Source organism: Mizuhopecten yessoensis, unplaced genomic scaffold (assembly GCF_002113885.1).
Source record: "Mizuhopecten yessoensis strain PY_sf001 unplaced genomic scaffold, ASM211388v2 scaffold4865, whole genome shotgun sequence".
Classification (NCBI taxonomy): Eukaryota; Metazoa; Mollusca; class Bivalvia; order Pectinida; family Pectinidae; genus Mizuhopecten; species Mizuhopecten yessoensis.
This window is the reverse complement of record NW_018405760.1, coordinates 90,595-107,545: the sequence shown is the minus strand read 5'-3', so window position 1 is coordinate 107,545 and position 16,951 is coordinate 90,595. Positions and strand designations below refer to the sequence as shown.

The window sequence follows — 16,951 nt, the reverse complement described above, 5'->3', positions numbered from 1 at the left end:
CCCCCCCGTACATTTAAACGGTAACCTCCCGTTAACTTCCGCTTCGATACACTTCCTTTGACCAGCTATCTCAGTTATGAAGTCCAGGGTTCGAATCCCAGTCTAGCACCGCTGTATTAAAAACACTGTTGTTGATTATATTTTGATTATTTAATCTTTATTATTTCTCATAAACGTCCCGCAACGTAATGTTTTGTTTTCAGAAAGGAATCTTATTATCAAAAAACTAGACTGCCGTAAAAAACAGTCTCCAACATTTAGTTATAGTTTGACAGTGCTACAAGGATCCTTAAAATAGGGACACAAAGATCTAGATACACGTTTGTGACTTTTTACTGAAGGGTATTATAGCATAATCTTACTGCTTAACGATGCACCCTTGTATACTGGACAGATAGCTCTAACTTATTACAACGTAATTCCGGAAAATACTGGTACGGAATCCGTCTTTGTTTTTAATCCGGAACTCGTAGACCAGAGACCGACTTTGTTTGTAAAACTTATTAGTTGCGTTATTGTAGTTTCCGGTGAATAAAAAAACGGAGGGAAACAAACTTTTGGTGTAGCGTAATGTTTGCAAAATCAACGGATCAACGCCTCGCAACCACTGCCTGCGATTTCCCCAAACTCCCATAAACGTTGACCAAAATACTGAAACATGCATGACAAGGATAGGCTCATTACAAAAATGATCAATGTTAAAAAGAATTTAACCTTTTTAAATAACTATGAATAATCAAGTGCAAACAATTTTGAAGGAACATTATCAGTTAGCGTATGTTCTGCTATGGTCATTAAAAGAGGGCGTAGTTTTTGGTGCGGGAGGAAAACCGGAATACCGAAATAAACACCATCGACCTGCGGACATTAAGGATTGTCCCACGTGAGCCTCAAACCGCGACGCAGTGGTTGAGGGTTGGTTACCATAACTTGGGGGGACACATTAATCACGTGGCCCCTCATTTGTTTAGTCCCTTAAAATAAGAGATTGCCTGCAAATGTTTCAGATTAACGGCAGGAAAAATTGGTACAAATATTTCAGAACTATTTATGCAATAGACGGCCGCCGTCCGTTGAGTAGAGAATACGGCTTTATAATGTGAAACCCGTCTAGATTTAAAACCGCCAAAAGGTGACAACTGAAACAGTCGGAATAGATATGTGACTTTAAAAACATATTGGTAGGAAACATTAACTCATTTGTCCTGAAATATCAAAATGAACTATTCCAACCTTTGAGTTGGAAGTGTTCAAATGTGTCTGTAAGGGTGAATAAGATAAAGAGAGTGTAGAGAGACTTTATGAACAGATTGTAACTTAAAGGAATGTTTTCCTGTTCACGTCAGGATCGAAAATTGAACTTTACCTGCTAAGGTAGAGTTTGGTTTGTTTGGTTTGGTTTGGTTTAGTATTGTTTAACGTCCTATTAACAGCTATGGTCATTTAAGTACGGCCCCTTGTGTGCGAGATGCATGCGTGTTGTGTATGCGTATGTGTTTTGGGAGGCTGCGATATGTTCGTGTTTGTCTCCTTGTGATAGCGCGGAACTGATGCCGACTTTATAGTGCTACCTCACTGAAACATACTGCCGAAGACACCCAGCAGGACACCCCACCCGGTCACATTATACTGACAACGGGCGAACCAGTCGTCCCACTCCTAAATTATTGAGCGTTAAGCAGTAGTAGAAACTACCATTTTTACAGACTCTGGTATGTCTCGTCCAGGGGACAGAACCCAAAGCCTTCCTCACAGGGCCGAACGCTCAACTGAAGGCCAAAAGTGAGGCATTGCCAACGGAGACATTAGGAAGAAGAAAGTTGTTTAGAAAGAAGAGAAAAGATAAGATCCTAAATTTAGTCGCCTCTTACGATCATGCAATGGGGGCAGCTGGTACAATTCTTACGCCCTACCTGCAGGGACTTTCAGGTAGAGAGTCTGATCACTTTTCTTCTGTATACTGACGGGGGAAAACCCAACTATATAGTTGTGTTAAATCGATGTTATTCCCTCTTTATTCCGAAATTTTATGGAGTTCAATTATTTTGAAATTATTCCCAGTAATATTCCATAAATGTATTAATACAACAAATTCTGTAACCAGTACTGCAGTGTATAAGCTCTTCTTTATGATCAAGAGGTCCCATCCATTGAAGTCTCGTGGCGGACACATTTATTGTGTGGAAAGGGAATTTATAATAAATATTCGTACAACTCTTTTCTATAGTAAATGGGCAGTGACTCCAAGACAGAAAACATGCTGAACAAAAGTGGAAATCTTCTTCATTGAAGATGCAACACAGAACGCTAGAACTATCTGCCTTATGTAAAAAAGTAAAATAACAGCTATATCACAATACATTACCTGTACAGGTACTTGTATATAATGTATGAGTTTTTAAAGTTACAAGGTGTAGGTCAGATTTACTGAATACTTCAGATGAACTTTCGTTTTACAAACTCATGACTGGTGTCCATTGTTTAAGCTACATACGTTCAAAAACACAAATAGTTATCTGTAACGTCTGATTCTCCACACCAATGCTTAATGAGAGTTCACTTACCTGTGCGGTGTATCTTAATCCTCCCTTGTAAACCACGACAGTGACTACATACAGAAGCATACATACCTGTATGTGTATGGTTGTCTACCGGTCCAGCCTTTAAGAGTAGCTGGAGCGTGCTATATTTGTATAAACGGCCTAAACACAAACATGAAGTAGGGAAGCTAGAAAAATAGGTGAGGTTTATGCATTCCCCGTTCTTACCTGATCAATATTTACCTGTACAAGCGTACGTAAACCTGTTCCTGTTTATATACCTGGTGTCCCTTTCATTTAAAGATGTTTCGTGGTAGATATCAAGGTCAAAGACATAGTGGATGAAATGAAATTAAAAAAAAGTCATCCAGATTTTTCTGATAAATGCATAGGCACACGGGACCGCATCAATTCATCATTCAGTAGGCATGTAAGTGGTTCTGATTTTTGCGCGATAATGTTTCACGAAAAAGCGTTGTTAGTTTAAATTTTGAATGTACTTTGAAGGTGCTGACACCTTCGATTGTGTGTATAGTTGAGCCCACGGGGATGGGTGTCGGCCTAGTCTGATGTGTGAAGAGTGATAGTAGACGTTTGAAGGGTTAAGATCAAACCGTGGTATACTAAAACATCAATGGTAGAATGATACAAGAAAGGTGGAAAGCTGTGGATGTCGACAGATTTACTCTCCGAGAAAGTAACTAATTATCATTTCTGGGGAATGTATAAAAATATCGCGTTTTGCTGGAAAATTGGGATAAATTGTGTCTTTCTATAGCATTCTACGTCAACCATCTATATCATTATGTTATTACACAATATTCAAAAAACTTCAACATTATCTCTGTTCGGACAATTGGACTGATTTGTGTGTGCAATGGAACCTTGTTAGTGTGGACACTTTTATAATGGAACCTTGTTAGTGTGGACACTTTTATAATGAAACCTTGTTAGTGTGGACACTTTTATAAAGGAACCTTGTTAGTGTGGACACTTTTATAATGAAACCTTGTTAGTGTGGACACTTTTTTAATGAAACCTTGTTAGTCGGGACACTTTTATAATCAAACCTTGTTAGTGTGGACACTTTTATAATGGAACCTTGTCAGTGTGGACACTTTTATAATGAAACCTTGTTAGACCAGACACTTTTATAATCAAACCTTGTTAGTGTGGACACTTTTATAATGGAACCTTGTCAGTGTGGACACTTTTATAATGAAACCTTGTTAGCGTGGACACTTTTATAATAAAACCTTGTCAGTGTGGACACTTTTATAATGGAACCTTGTTAGTGTGGACACTTTTATAATGAAACCTTGTTAGTGTGGACACTTTTATAATGAAACCTTGGTAGTGTGGACACTTTTATAATGAAACCTTGTTAGTCGGGACACTTTTATAATGAAACCTTGTTAGTGTGGACACTTTTATAATGAAACCTTATTAGTGTGGACACTTTTATAATGAAACCTTATTAGTATGGACACTTTTATAATGAAACCTTGTTAGTGTGGACACTTTTATAATGGAACCTTGTTAGTGTGGACACTTTTATAATCAACCCTTGTTAGTCGGACCACTTTTATAATGGAACCTTGTTAGACCAGACACTTTTATAATCAAACCTTGTCAGTGTGGACACTTTTATAATGAAACCTTGTTAGACCAGACACTTTTGTTTGCGTGTACTGTGGAGACCAGGCTTGTCTGGACACTTTGGTTTGTGTTTACATTTTACGTTTGACTATACATGAGACAGTGAACATTTACGGGAGATAGTTCATATTTCAAACCGTCAGATTTAAATACACTATTGTATATGATACATTGTGTTTATCGATTGAACAAATGACATAGAAACATAAAACAAGGAAGACAGGTTTATGACATGTGCCCTGTCCTGTCTTGGTCTCGAACTCACCACCCACACGACACCCAAATCACCCAGTCTAGAATATCCGCAGCTTCTACCACTGCGCCACCTCATCTTCTTAAAGAAAATAGTATCCCCGTTGCAGTGGTCAACAGCTTGATAATCCCCACGTGGTCATACTGACAATTCGTCTATTGATGGTAGGTGTTTATTAATATTTCTAAAGTAATAAAAAATCGGCCAAGATCTGCGAGATCTTATTTTCAAACACAAAAGATATGGTATTAAAAGGGTAGTTTTGACAGGGAGGCGGAGACACAGCTTATAGACGTTAAGAGTATGGATTAACTTTCAGCAAGACAGAATGTATGGGCTTTGACTCTTTACGTCTGTTTCACTTGTACGGTTAACTTTGTTGGGCCATTTATTGATGTCCCTTTGAAATATTGGTACTTAGAACTTTGTAATTGTATACAGGCTTGGCGTTGAGAGATTGTTGAGATAACAATCTCACAATTTCTGTGTCAATTGTTCATGTATTGTGTATTTATTTTTGGTGCAGCATGTCGTTTGAAGAGTCCCGTGTTTACCTCTCCTCTGAACCGGAAGTATATTTTTGACATTGGTGACACATGTAGACGATTATCTCAAGAAAAAAGACAACCTGCTATGTTGAAATATTTATATATTTTTCACAATGTTGCCCTTGACCAGGTTAGGTGGACAGATGGCTATCAAATACTTGGTTTGTTTTATTGAAATTAAACGTTACAGTGAAAAAAATAGTAAAAATCAATTATGGTCTTACTCCTTTATCCATGACGAATTCAAGGTTAGGTTACTGTATACGAAAAACTACAGTGCACTCAGGGATCCTAAAGACTAGAGCTAAATTTGTTAGAAAACAAATATTTTCAGACTGACGAGCTTCTCGGCTAGAAATGATAAAAATAGCCACCGTTTACATTGTTTATGATTAAGAAAGGTAAACGCTGCTTTAAAATGGTGTTTGATGAAGACTTGAGACATTGGGCTAACACAGGATAAACAAACATACACCATTTAATTATATTTACAAACAAGACATGTCAATAAAATTGTATACAGTTTTATATAGCACAGCCAGTGAAGGGTGTATGCGTGACGTTATGATGACTGTACGATATGTACTCTGTCACCTTCATCAGACAAAATGTCCATAAAAGACAACAAACAAAAAATTAAAAAATGGAAATGTTTGTTCTAGCACTTGGAGGCATTATCCGTAAATCTAAATGATATTTATAGAATGAAGAGACGCGAATTACTGCTAGATACTAAAGATAAAATGCTTTATTTACCATCGTAAAGCATCACTACTATAAAACCCTACCAACTTCAGTTGACATTTATATAGGCTATGAATGCCAACTAGCTAGCGAGCTTAATTGAATTTGCCTTTGTCCAGTTGGCATTCATATTGTCTATGAATGCCAACTGAATGCTTAAATATCATTTTCTTATGAATCCACATCGTCATTATACTTTACTGACAAGCAGAAAAGTATTACGTTACCTTATCTAACGTCTAAAGTAGTAAAAGAAAATATGATTTTTCTAGTCGAATAACAGGCATATAGAATGATGTTTCAAGGGAGATAACCCCCGCATCACTCTGTTGATATTCACAGGATCAAATGTAATATTCATTTTTAGTACACGATACATCATCTTTCTTTCTCTCTTTTCCTTGTGGGTTTTTTCCTTTGTGTGCTAGTTTGTGTACGTGTACGTTTGTTTGGTTTTTTTCTCCTCTATTCTTCCTGTCTTTTTTTCCTTTTCTTTTTGCGTCTTTTTCCTTTCTCTCTTTTCTTCCTTACTAATCAAAAACCATGTTTATCACAATAATGCACATGTGCCTCTAGAACTGTGCTTCAGTTTTAAATTTCTTATTTATGATACTATGTAACGTTATTTATTTCAATGAATGCAACTTTGATAACCAATGCGTTAAAATAACTCTCTCACATCTACGACAGGGCATTTAACAAATCGTAACCGAATATAACAACTATAGGTGTACAGACGGATTTATAGTCGTTAGGGTTAGGTTAGGGGACCCTAACCCTAACGCAATATAGTGTTGCCGAATCCATGTTGATTTTATCGTGCCAACCCGTACATATTTAAATTCTTAGAATATATACGCTTACCCGGTCACTTCTCTGATGAAGGTCACAGAGTACATATCGTACTTGTCATCGAAACGTCACCCATAAACATGTCATTGGTTGTGTTGTACTAACCAGTAGACATGATTTACTGTTAGATAATAAACGAAGGCGTTGTATTGATATATTACTCTACAGTGAATAACAGTTTGTGTTATATGAAGCTTATAATAGTTATAAACGAAGGGCATGATATCGATGTTTTACTGTTAAAATCGAAGGGCATTATAGCGAGGTTTTACTGTATATAAACGAGGGACATTATATGGAGGTTTTACCGTATATAAACGAGGGACGTTATATCGAGGTTTTACTGTATATAAACGAGGGACGTTATATCGAGGTTTTACCGTATATAAACGAGGGACATTATATGGAGGTTTTACTGTATAAAAACGAGGGACGATATATCGAGGTTTTACTGTATATAAACGAGGGACATTATATGGAGGTTTTACTGTATATAAACGAGGGACGATATATCGAGGTTTTACTGTATATAAACTAGGGACGATATATCGAGGTTTTACCGTATATAAACGAGGGACATTATATGGAGGTTTTACTGTATATAAACGAGGGACATTATATGGAGGTTTTACTGTATATAAACGAGGGACATTATATCAAGGTTTTACTGTATATAAACGAGGGACATTATATGGAATTTGTACTGTATATAAACGAGGGAAATTATATCGAGGTTTTACTGTATATAAACGAAGGACATTATGTCGAGGTTTTACCGTATATAAACGATACATGTAGGAATTTGACTATAAATAGTGACAAACGAGGGGCATGATATTAATATTTTGCTGTTGTCGTCAAATAGTGGTGGATCCGGGGTTAGGGGACTAGGTAGAATTGTTACGCTATATCGATACTGATCTGGTATTGTGTGACAATTAGTGATCGGAACGCCTCGTTTGTCCTTGCGAGGTGTTCCGAGTAAACACCTGGCACACAGCCCTATCGAGACAGACTGATACGATGAAGATATATAAGCTGTACAAATACACACGTATATATATTATATGTTAGCGGGTACATACCGACAGCGCGGCAGATATTTACACAAAACATGTATATATATTGCCTCAGGGTTCATTAAACCCCACCAATACCTTTACAGACCGTGGTCGGGGGTCTGTCGGGGGGAGGTCCACGTTCGTACCGTGGTCGTTTTAAAGTCCTATTGACAGATTTGCTGAACAAGTATTTTAATAAATCTAAACTGTTTTATAATTCGTAGCGATCGTTGGCGCTAATAGTTTAAATTTATTAATTATAATCCGGGTTTTCAAGTCAATAAGGAGTTACTGTACATATGTAGTATATCAGAAAAGAAAACAATCTTCTTTCGTTATTTTTCTCGATAAAGGATTTGAATCAAAGTAATTTACCTAAACATATCAAAGATTTAAATTTGATATATGTAATACAATTTTGAAATGACACATTAATTAATAGATTCTTGCGAAGACAGCTTTCAACAGCTGTACATTTTTGAAACTAAAGTTGCTGAAAAAGGGCAAATGTCCATGACGTCAAAATATTTTGTATTATTTTTAACAAAATACGTTCACAGCATTGGTTTTGAGAAATATTACCCAAAAGACAAAAGAAAAAAATACTTAAACCGGACAACAGAAAGTCGTTAATTGGAATTCGCGATACCGGGCTGTGTTAACTAATTTAGGCAAGATTTAATTTCAGTTTCGTTTATCCGGAAAATTAATTTTCTTGATTAGTTTCGCCTTGGAACCAAAACCCCGGATTAACGAAACACTACTATACGTCATTATTAATAAAAAAAAAATGATTATTTCCCTTGTTTATAACAGATCTCTCTCATCGATACCCCGTTTGACATTTAAACCCGCCGAGCCTCCGGAGAGGCGATCTGAAGTCGATAATTATAGCCCAGACTGTAATTGACACACTTTGATACCTCGCTATACCTACGTACCAGGTAGGTTGGATCTTTTTATTTAAAAATGTTTCGTACGGGTTTTGATTTACCGGTCGTAAACAATATTTAAGAGGCGACGGCCATGTTGGCGTTTGCGGACCTTGGTGTTCCAGTAAAGGTAAGTATTACTGTACGTGTGTTTGTTGTTTTAGATTTGGATTTGAAGTACAATATTTACTTATCGTCAGGTAAGTCCGACAGGTTAGTATTTATGTAGATTTGTACCTGTAATAAGTATATATAAATACAGGTAAAATGCAGGTGTGTCTGAGTAAGGCACTTTAAGGCGATTACGCGACATCAAGGACAAATTCCAGCTAAGGGGCAAAGCTGACCATTACGACTTGTAAATAATTTTGTAATCGTCATAATAGCTATCTGGTTTTTAGAACTTTTAAAGCTATGGAATATATACATTGTGTATAAACTGCTGCTTGTAAAACTCTTCAACAGTCCCAACCCAGAGGAAGGGGTGGGGATAAAGAAGGGGTGGGGATAAAGAAGGGGAGGGGAAAAAGAAGGGGTGGGGATAAAGAAGGGGAGGGGAAAAAGAAGGGGTGGGGATAAAGAGGGGGTGGGGATAAAGAAGGGGAGGGGAAAAAGAGGGGGTGGGGATAAAGAAGGGTTGGGGATAAAGAAGGGGAAGGGATAAAGAAGGGGTGGGGATAAAGAAGGGGAGGGAATAAAGAAGGGGTGGGGATAAAGAAGGGTTGGGGATAAAGAAGGGGAAGGGATAAAGAAGGGGTGGGGATAAAGAAGGGGAGGGGATACAGAAGGGGTGGGGATAAAGAAGGGGTGGGGGTCTTTTGGGTGTCGAGTCGTTTGGGCGTGGGGGCGTGGGGGCATAACCCAGACCCCGAGTAAGGGGAGGTAGAGAAGGGAAAGGGAACATAAAGGCGTGGAGGCGTTGGGGCACAGGGACTGTCCAAACCCAGAGGAAGGGGAGGAAGAGAAGAGGCGCATGGGCGCGTGGACACGGGGGTGTGGATGCTCGGGGCGTGGAGTCAAAGGGGCTGTCCAGACCCCGAGGAAGGGGAGGTAGAGAAGGGGAGTTGTGGAGTTGTGGAGTCATGAGAGGCTGTCCGAACCCCGAGGTAGGGGAGGCAGAGAAGGGAAGCGGGTCGTGGTTGCGTCAGGACGTGGGGGCTAGTCCCGACCCCGAGGTAGGGGAGGCAGAGAAGGGGAGGGGATCGTGATGGCGAAGGATGGGGGATGGGGGTGGGGGTTGGGTCTATTACACCGGAATAGCCACCACCTAAGACTGACATTCCCGTTAATGTCTGGTATTTGATATTTGGATTTAAAACATAAAACCGTTTCATTAAAAAAAGTATATCATGCATGCATTGTTATATGAAAACAGCTGTATTGTATGAAATGTTCATTTTTTCTCCTTTGATTCCACCTATAGGTAAGTTTATATGGGTACCCGTGAATGTACCTTCTACACGTTAAAACTGTTGTTTCACGTTTATTTATTACTACTGCTACTATTATTCGTAATGATATTTTTTATTGACTTATATATACATGTATATTAGAAAACATTGTCGGGAGATTTCCTCTGTATTTATGACTAATCAATTTGTAAAGTGCTCTAAAATTGAGTTACGCGTACCATTTATTTTCTTTTTTTCATTAAAACGAATTTTGACTCTTTTCTTCTTCTTCTTCTTCTTCTTCTTCTTCTTCTTCTTCTTCTTCTTCTTCTTCTTCTTCTTCTTCCGTTTTCTCACTTAAAATCGGATTCCACTGGAACTTCGCATGAGTATCTTGGGCGGGTGCAGTTGCTAATCCAAGATGGCCACCGCGACATTTGATTGGTCGAAATTTAGATGTTGACAGATTTTGATCAAATTTGATATGTAGGTGTATTATGCCATTATGAACAGCATTGACACTTCCGTTAGAACTATTAACGACTGGTGGGGGTCGTGTTGGGGACTCGTATAACTATCACACTTACTGTTAAACTTGAGATGGTTGTATGAGCATAGAAGAACTGTCATACTTTTGACAGGAACATTACATTTTATGTCCGTATAGAGTAGAAATGTGGACTCTATAGCTTAAAATATTACATCCTTTTTTCCTTCTCCGACGCTCTAAAAATAGCACAAATACATCCTGTTTCAAATCCAATCTATTTATTGATCAAGACCTCCCATGAATTGCTGTCAATCATTTAATTGCCATGCTGTCAATCATTTAATTGCCATGCTGTCAATCATTTAGTTGTCATGCGTATCTTGCTAAATGTATTCTTCAAAAAAAACTTTATGAGAAATGGGAGCGAAAATACCCTGTGGTTTAATACCTAAAGAAAAATAAATATAATGGTGTTTGATTGACTGATAGATACTTTTCACAAAATAAGGACTAAAATATGTATCTACAAATTGTTTTGTGCCTTTGTATTAACTTGTATATACATTGTACTACCCAAATGAGCGTTTTACGTATTTTGAACCGTTTCCTATCCCCATACATGTTCTTTTGATCTCTATCAATTATATTTAATTACATTTGATTGCTATTTAGTCAGTTTTGATCCTCCCATGTGCGTTATCCAGCATTAATCTATCACAACCCTGCTAGCCCACTCTAAAACAGAAATACAAAAAAAAATGTGCTTCCCGCAAGAGAAATTAGAATACCGTAAAGCCTAGCCAATTCACGCGCAATCACTTCGCATACATGCGCAATTATAAACCCCCCGTAATAAGAATCATGGCGTCAAAAACTATTGCAATACTATCGTGATAGTACGAATAGCCGCTATAGTCACTATTTCCAATCCTGTAACCAAGTATATATTTTATCCATTTTCAGGTGGAACAGCAAACGTTTCTGGGAAACTGTTATCATTATGGAGTCCGAGAGATTGTGTCCTGTCTGTTGCTCTGCTAAACGTGTACAGTGCACTGTAGTTGACAGCGACATATGGAATGCAGCTGTGGTCTCACAACCATCCGTGTTCTGAAGCTCTCCTTCAAACAAACTCGGATCCATCTATTTCAGTAAGGAAAACTTCCTCTTTCTTCTGCGCATGACAGTACAGTGGTTTGTTTAAAAGCTTAATCGAGTAATCGAGTCAAAATGTCTTTTCTGGACAATATTCAAATTGTTGGCGCGAAAATGGACGAGTTTGAGCAGGCGAAGAAAGAGCATGACGCACTTCTTCAACGTCAAAAGGAAGAAAAAGAGGAGAAAATCGCTGCCGCTGCAGCAAAACGGAAGTTGACAGCTAAAAAGATGACTAACTCTGTCATCGTGAAGGAGGATAGGAGGACACGCTGGGAGTCTGCGAGGACGAGTAGGGATAGCACTTCCGTTCAAAATAGGCAGGTATCGTCACGGCAAACCGCTATTACGTCACAACAAAACTTTGCTGTCACCGTGACAAGTAAAAACACAGCATTTATGACGAACAAGGGGACCGGGACGTACCACATGGCCCCACCTTCCTCGACACCGTCACAAGCCAAAAAGACCACGAGACCGACAAGTTTGCAGGGTCTTCCCAGGCGCGATGACGGCGAGGATTCAACGGAAGTGAAAAAACGAGTTGGAAAATCATCACGCAAAACAACTAAGGACGATGATTTGTCATCGCCGAGCAACGACAAAAAGCTGAACGAGCTAAATATCAGCGATGAAACAGGTACAAAACAGATAAAGACGCCCGATTATAAAACGTTTCTCGTATCGACAGGGAAAGCAGTTTTCCCACAGAAACATGAAGAGATGGAAGCCGGAAGTGACGTTAAAAATAATGAAGATGCAAAGTCGAACGATATAAACGCGCAGACTGGAAATAACGATACATCCGGTGTCGTTTTTGTTCCGGACGGTAAACAGGATGAAGAGCCAGGAGCTGGAGAAGCGGGATCATCAGGAAATAATAAGGAGAGCGGAAACGGTGTCGCTACCGGAAGTGAGATCGATGGCGGAAGTTCTAATTCAAATAATGGCAACAACGGTGACAAAAATGGCGCAACTGATGCTGGGGAGAACAATTCCTATGACAAGACTGATGCAGAAATAAATAAATTATCGGGTGACTCGACACAAGATGGCGGCAAAGGGGAGACAACCAAGGAAAGAGGAACACTTATGCCGGGGAATATTGAGGGTGATCGCCCCCTTAGTCATCCCGAGGAAGTCACAAAATATTTGCGCAGTGTTTACAAGTTATTAGAAAAACCCAAACAGCTTCATACATTCAACGTTTGCGATGAATTTATTGATACAATTTCTTGCGTTTCTGGGGAAAACGCTTGGATGTTCTGTGACGGAAACAAACTTATTCTCGTCAACAAAGATGGTGACAAACAGAGGTCGATTCAGCTTCGAGGTAAAATCGGGGACTTCTGTACGCTTTCATCTGGTGAGGTTCTGTTAACTCACATGGACGACTGTTGTGTTTACAGTATCCAGGCCAACGGGGTCATGACCTTACAATTCAAAACCGAACCTTTACACCCAGTTGCAATTCAGCCAACCGCTGACGACAATGTATTGATCACTTTGGCGGATGATTGGGACTACAAAATTGAGCCACAAAGCCAAAGACAACTACGCATGTACAGTCGTGACGGCACCGTCTTGAAAACGCTTGAATTTGGGCCTGATGAAAAACGCTTGTTTTGTAAGCCAGGACGCGTCCGCGTGAGTAAAAACAATTCTAACATTGCCGTGTGCAACTTTGTGAATGACAAACCTGGTGATGATCACGTGATATTTCTAGACAAAAATTTCAACTTCCTGTTTCGGTCTAACGAGCGCTACTCCATACCTAGTGAACTTAAACCTCAAAGTCACGTGATATTTGACGACATGATTTTTGATTCAGGAGATAATGTAGTTACCGTAGAAACAGTCTCAAATAGCGTTCAGCTATTGGACAAAAACTGTCGATACGTAAAAACTCTATATAGAGATCCGACGGACGGCGAACAACCGATGTCCGTTGCCTTGGATACGGAGGGCAATCTGTGGATTGGCTTCCAAAAAGGTCACGTGACGATTGTAAAATATAGAACACAAGTGATGGCAGTTGAGGCGGTGAAAGAGTAACTTTACGTCATCATTTTTTTGCTCAAAATGTTTGCGCTAATTATATTTTCACGAACTAAGGGAACATACACATTTCATAGTTGGAACATTCGTCCGTTTATCAAATATAATTGTAATAATTAAAAGAACATTGTAAAAATAAATAAAATTCGTCGAAAGCGAGTCCTTAAAAATTTTGACAGCGCTTTATAAATTTGATGTATTGAACCTTTTGTTTCTATCTATTGAGGAGACTTACCTTGTTGTATTACAGAGAGAAGATTTAAATCCATATAGATCCATTCGAGGGAGTTATTTTTCAAAAATAACTGTAACCTTGAGCATTGGATTGAGAAAATGGACATAGACCTTTTTTTTCTTTCTCATAATCCGAAACGCAAATAAACGCGGGTTTTCTCCTGGTACTGCGGTTTCCACCCGCATGAAAACCACTACGCGTCTTAGATGCAGGCCAACAAGAGTGATTAATATAATTTGAGATAACTTGTTTCATAATCGTTGTAAAATGAATAAGATTTTTAACGCAAACAAAGTCACTGTGGCTCTTTCCTACAGCCCCAGGATTTCTGGATATTATTTTAGGAATGTAAACATATGACACAATTGACTTCATCTGTTCTTAAAAAAGTCATTTTACGTTTCGTTTCCTGTTACGGCGTGACGAAGGCACACAGTTAAAGACCTATGGAATACAAATAGCGTTCCATTTAGGACAGAATGCATTGTTAAAATTCAATTAAAGTCGAAGACAATCGCCAACACCTATTCAATGTTGTCAATCATTGTAAACGTGATGATAAAGTCACTAGTGTAAAGCGATAAAGTAGAGATGTACGTAATTTTACAATCTCTCTCTCTCTCTCTCTCTCTCTCTCTCTCTCTCTCTCTGTTTTTAGTAGCTTTTAATTTTTTGCATTTCTTCGAATCCTTGCTTGTTTGTGTTTGTGTATGTAAGATTGTGTATGTGGGTGGGTGTGGGGTAGAAAGGTAATGTGTTAATGTAAAACTACACAAGTGTCAAATGTTCTGATGCAACTGAAAAAAAATGCATGTATTTATATTTTATATGAAATCAATTCATCATACCTGAATGAACGGCTGATGAAGAATGACTTATTGAGTGATCAATTATGAGGATAAGTAATCGTGATAATGATGTGTAATCATATGAGGATAATGATAATGATGATGAATTAATGATTGATGATAATTAGGGCTACATGATGTTGACTGATGAGGAATGATTGATCGATTGATTGGATGATGATGATGATGATGATGATGTGTAATGATGATGATGATGATGATGATGATGATGATGTGTAATGATATGATGATGATAATAAATGAAGAGCGATAACTGATGATAATGATGTGCTATCATGTTAGGATAATGAAATTGATGATGATGATGATGATCTTATGTTTTGTAATTGTGTAATATGATGATACATTAAGAATGATGATAATTGCTGATCCATGATGTTGTCTGATGAAGGGTGATTGATCGATCGATCTGTCTGTGTAACCCTTTTATTTAAAATTGTCCATAACCGATATTACAACATAATTTTAACAAACTACCATATCTGTGTTTAACTAAAAAAATAAAATCAATCATACACAAAACAGAAATTAGATATACAGAAAAAATGGTTATTAAATTGAAAGTGATTGTACATAAAAAAATCAAACTAAACTTTTGTGTTTTTGTTGAGATAACGGGCGTGCAAACGGCAATTTATATCAGATTATGTAGTTCTTCTTTCGTGCCTTGACGCATGTGAAGTTCAATGACATATGACTTCCAATATTTCGTTTGTCTTTCACACGGAAGCCTGAACTAGTCAAAAGGGTATCCTTGTTTTCAGATCCCCATCCAATGCCGTGACCAGGAGGAACATCTACTCACAAACTATAAGGGAGGAAAATCACGGAGCTGATGGCGTACCCTGGTCCTGCCACGTTCGTATCTCCCACGTTGTCTCTATGGTTACTGTGTAAGCCGGGATCATTAATAGAAGCAACACCGTCGTCCTTCAAGACACGATAAACCTCTTTCATAATACTGGCGGGATCAGGCAGATCGTGAAGAACGTCATACATAATCACCCAGTCAAACGTATGTGTCCATTCAACGGGCAGCGATGTAGCGTTTGGCGTTAGAAACTTCACGTTTTTGATGCCTTGGGTTTTAGATGTCGAAATGGCGTTTGCTATTGCCATCTCATTGTAGTCAATACCGTATGTATTTACCTCAGGGAATCGCCTGCTTAATGCCCTCGATACATTCCCTCCTCCGGATCCTAGATCTAGTATGGTGGTGAGCGATTCTGAAAGTAGACAGCACAAATGTATATTATTTCAAGCAAAAAACACGAGTATTTTCCGTACTGTATATTCGGGTTTAAGTGTCATCTTATTTTGATTTTTTCTGTACAATACGTTTTTGATGTTTTTCTATTGTTAATGTTCGTAAAAGTATTTGATATACCAACTCCTTAGCCTGAAAAAAGTACTTCACTTCATACGACATTCGTGTAAGAGAAACGTCTTAAATTGAAAGGATATCTTTATTCATTAGTTTTGCTAATGATGTATGGGCACCACCTGGAATGGCAATATAGTTTCCAATATACATGTAGTCATTACTTTTCCATTTTTGTTATTCTGAATCAGGCTGCATTCTATCACCCGTGTACCGAAGTTTACATACCCGCTAAATGAATAAATGCTAAAGCATCAAGTGAAATGGTAAATAATTAAAGAGTTGAGTCTAGAAGAAGGATGTTAACACGATTCTGCAAAAGACAAAAATAATCCTCCAAAAAGCGGGAGAGGGAGGAACAAAAAACAAGGACGATCAATATCATAGAACCTACCTATTCGGATATGCTGACACCAGAGAATATATTTCTCTGAATCTACTCGATTTTGATTGTGTCCTGGTGTTTCACTGCCCGGTTTTTTATACAACTAATTTGTACTTGTTCGTTTGACGGTACCGGCCTAGCAGACGGCCGATTACTTATCCCGACCACCACGTGCATGAAGCGCTTGGAAATATCACTCATATCAGCGTTGCATCGTTGTATTAATCACCGGCGAGTAAAAAACGGTAGCGACATGGACCGCCTGTGGACCGACATGCGAGTTTAATCGCAATGCAAAAACCTGGCTGCTGAAACGAACCGTACGCGCATTTTCTTTACGCGGTAACTGTTTTGTATGGTGGCTGATATATGACATTTCGTCTTTTCGCTTTGTCGCC

The 16,951-nt window shown here is 38.4% G+C and overlaps 2 protein-coding genes across 7 annotated transcripts in view; one reads left to right on the top strand and one right to left on the bottom strand.

Annotated features, from left to right (window-relative positions):
- Positions 1 to 2,872, bottom strand: part of LOC110449986 (sodium/myo-inositol cotransporter-like) — a 27,965-nt gene extending 25,093 nt beyond the window's left edge. The window contains exon 1 of one of the 6 annotated variants that reach the window (XM_021497180.1): positions 2,784 to 2,872. The gene's annotated coding sequence lies outside the window, so the exon portion shown is untranslated. Of the gene's footprint in view, positions 1 to 2,564; positions 2,696 to 2,768 lie in introns of those variants that run through there. The other 5 variants (XM_021497183.1, XM_021497181.1, XM_021497179.1 and 2 more) reach the window with 5 other exon arrangements.
- A 5,691-nt stretch (positions 2,873 to 8,563) lies between these two features.
- Positions 8,564 to 14,971, top strand: LOC110449985. Its single transcript, XM_021497177.1, has 2 exons — positions 8,564 to 8,719; positions 11,434 to 14,971. The coding sequence occupies exon 2, from the start codon at positions 11,701 to 11,703 to the stop codon at positions 13,678 to 13,680; it is 1,980 nt and encodes a 659-aa protein (XP_021352852.1). The 5' UTR covers positions 8,564 to 8,719; positions 11,434 to 11,700; the 3' UTR covers positions 13,681 to 14,971.
- Positions 14,972 to 16,951: the final 1,980 nt, after the last annotated feature.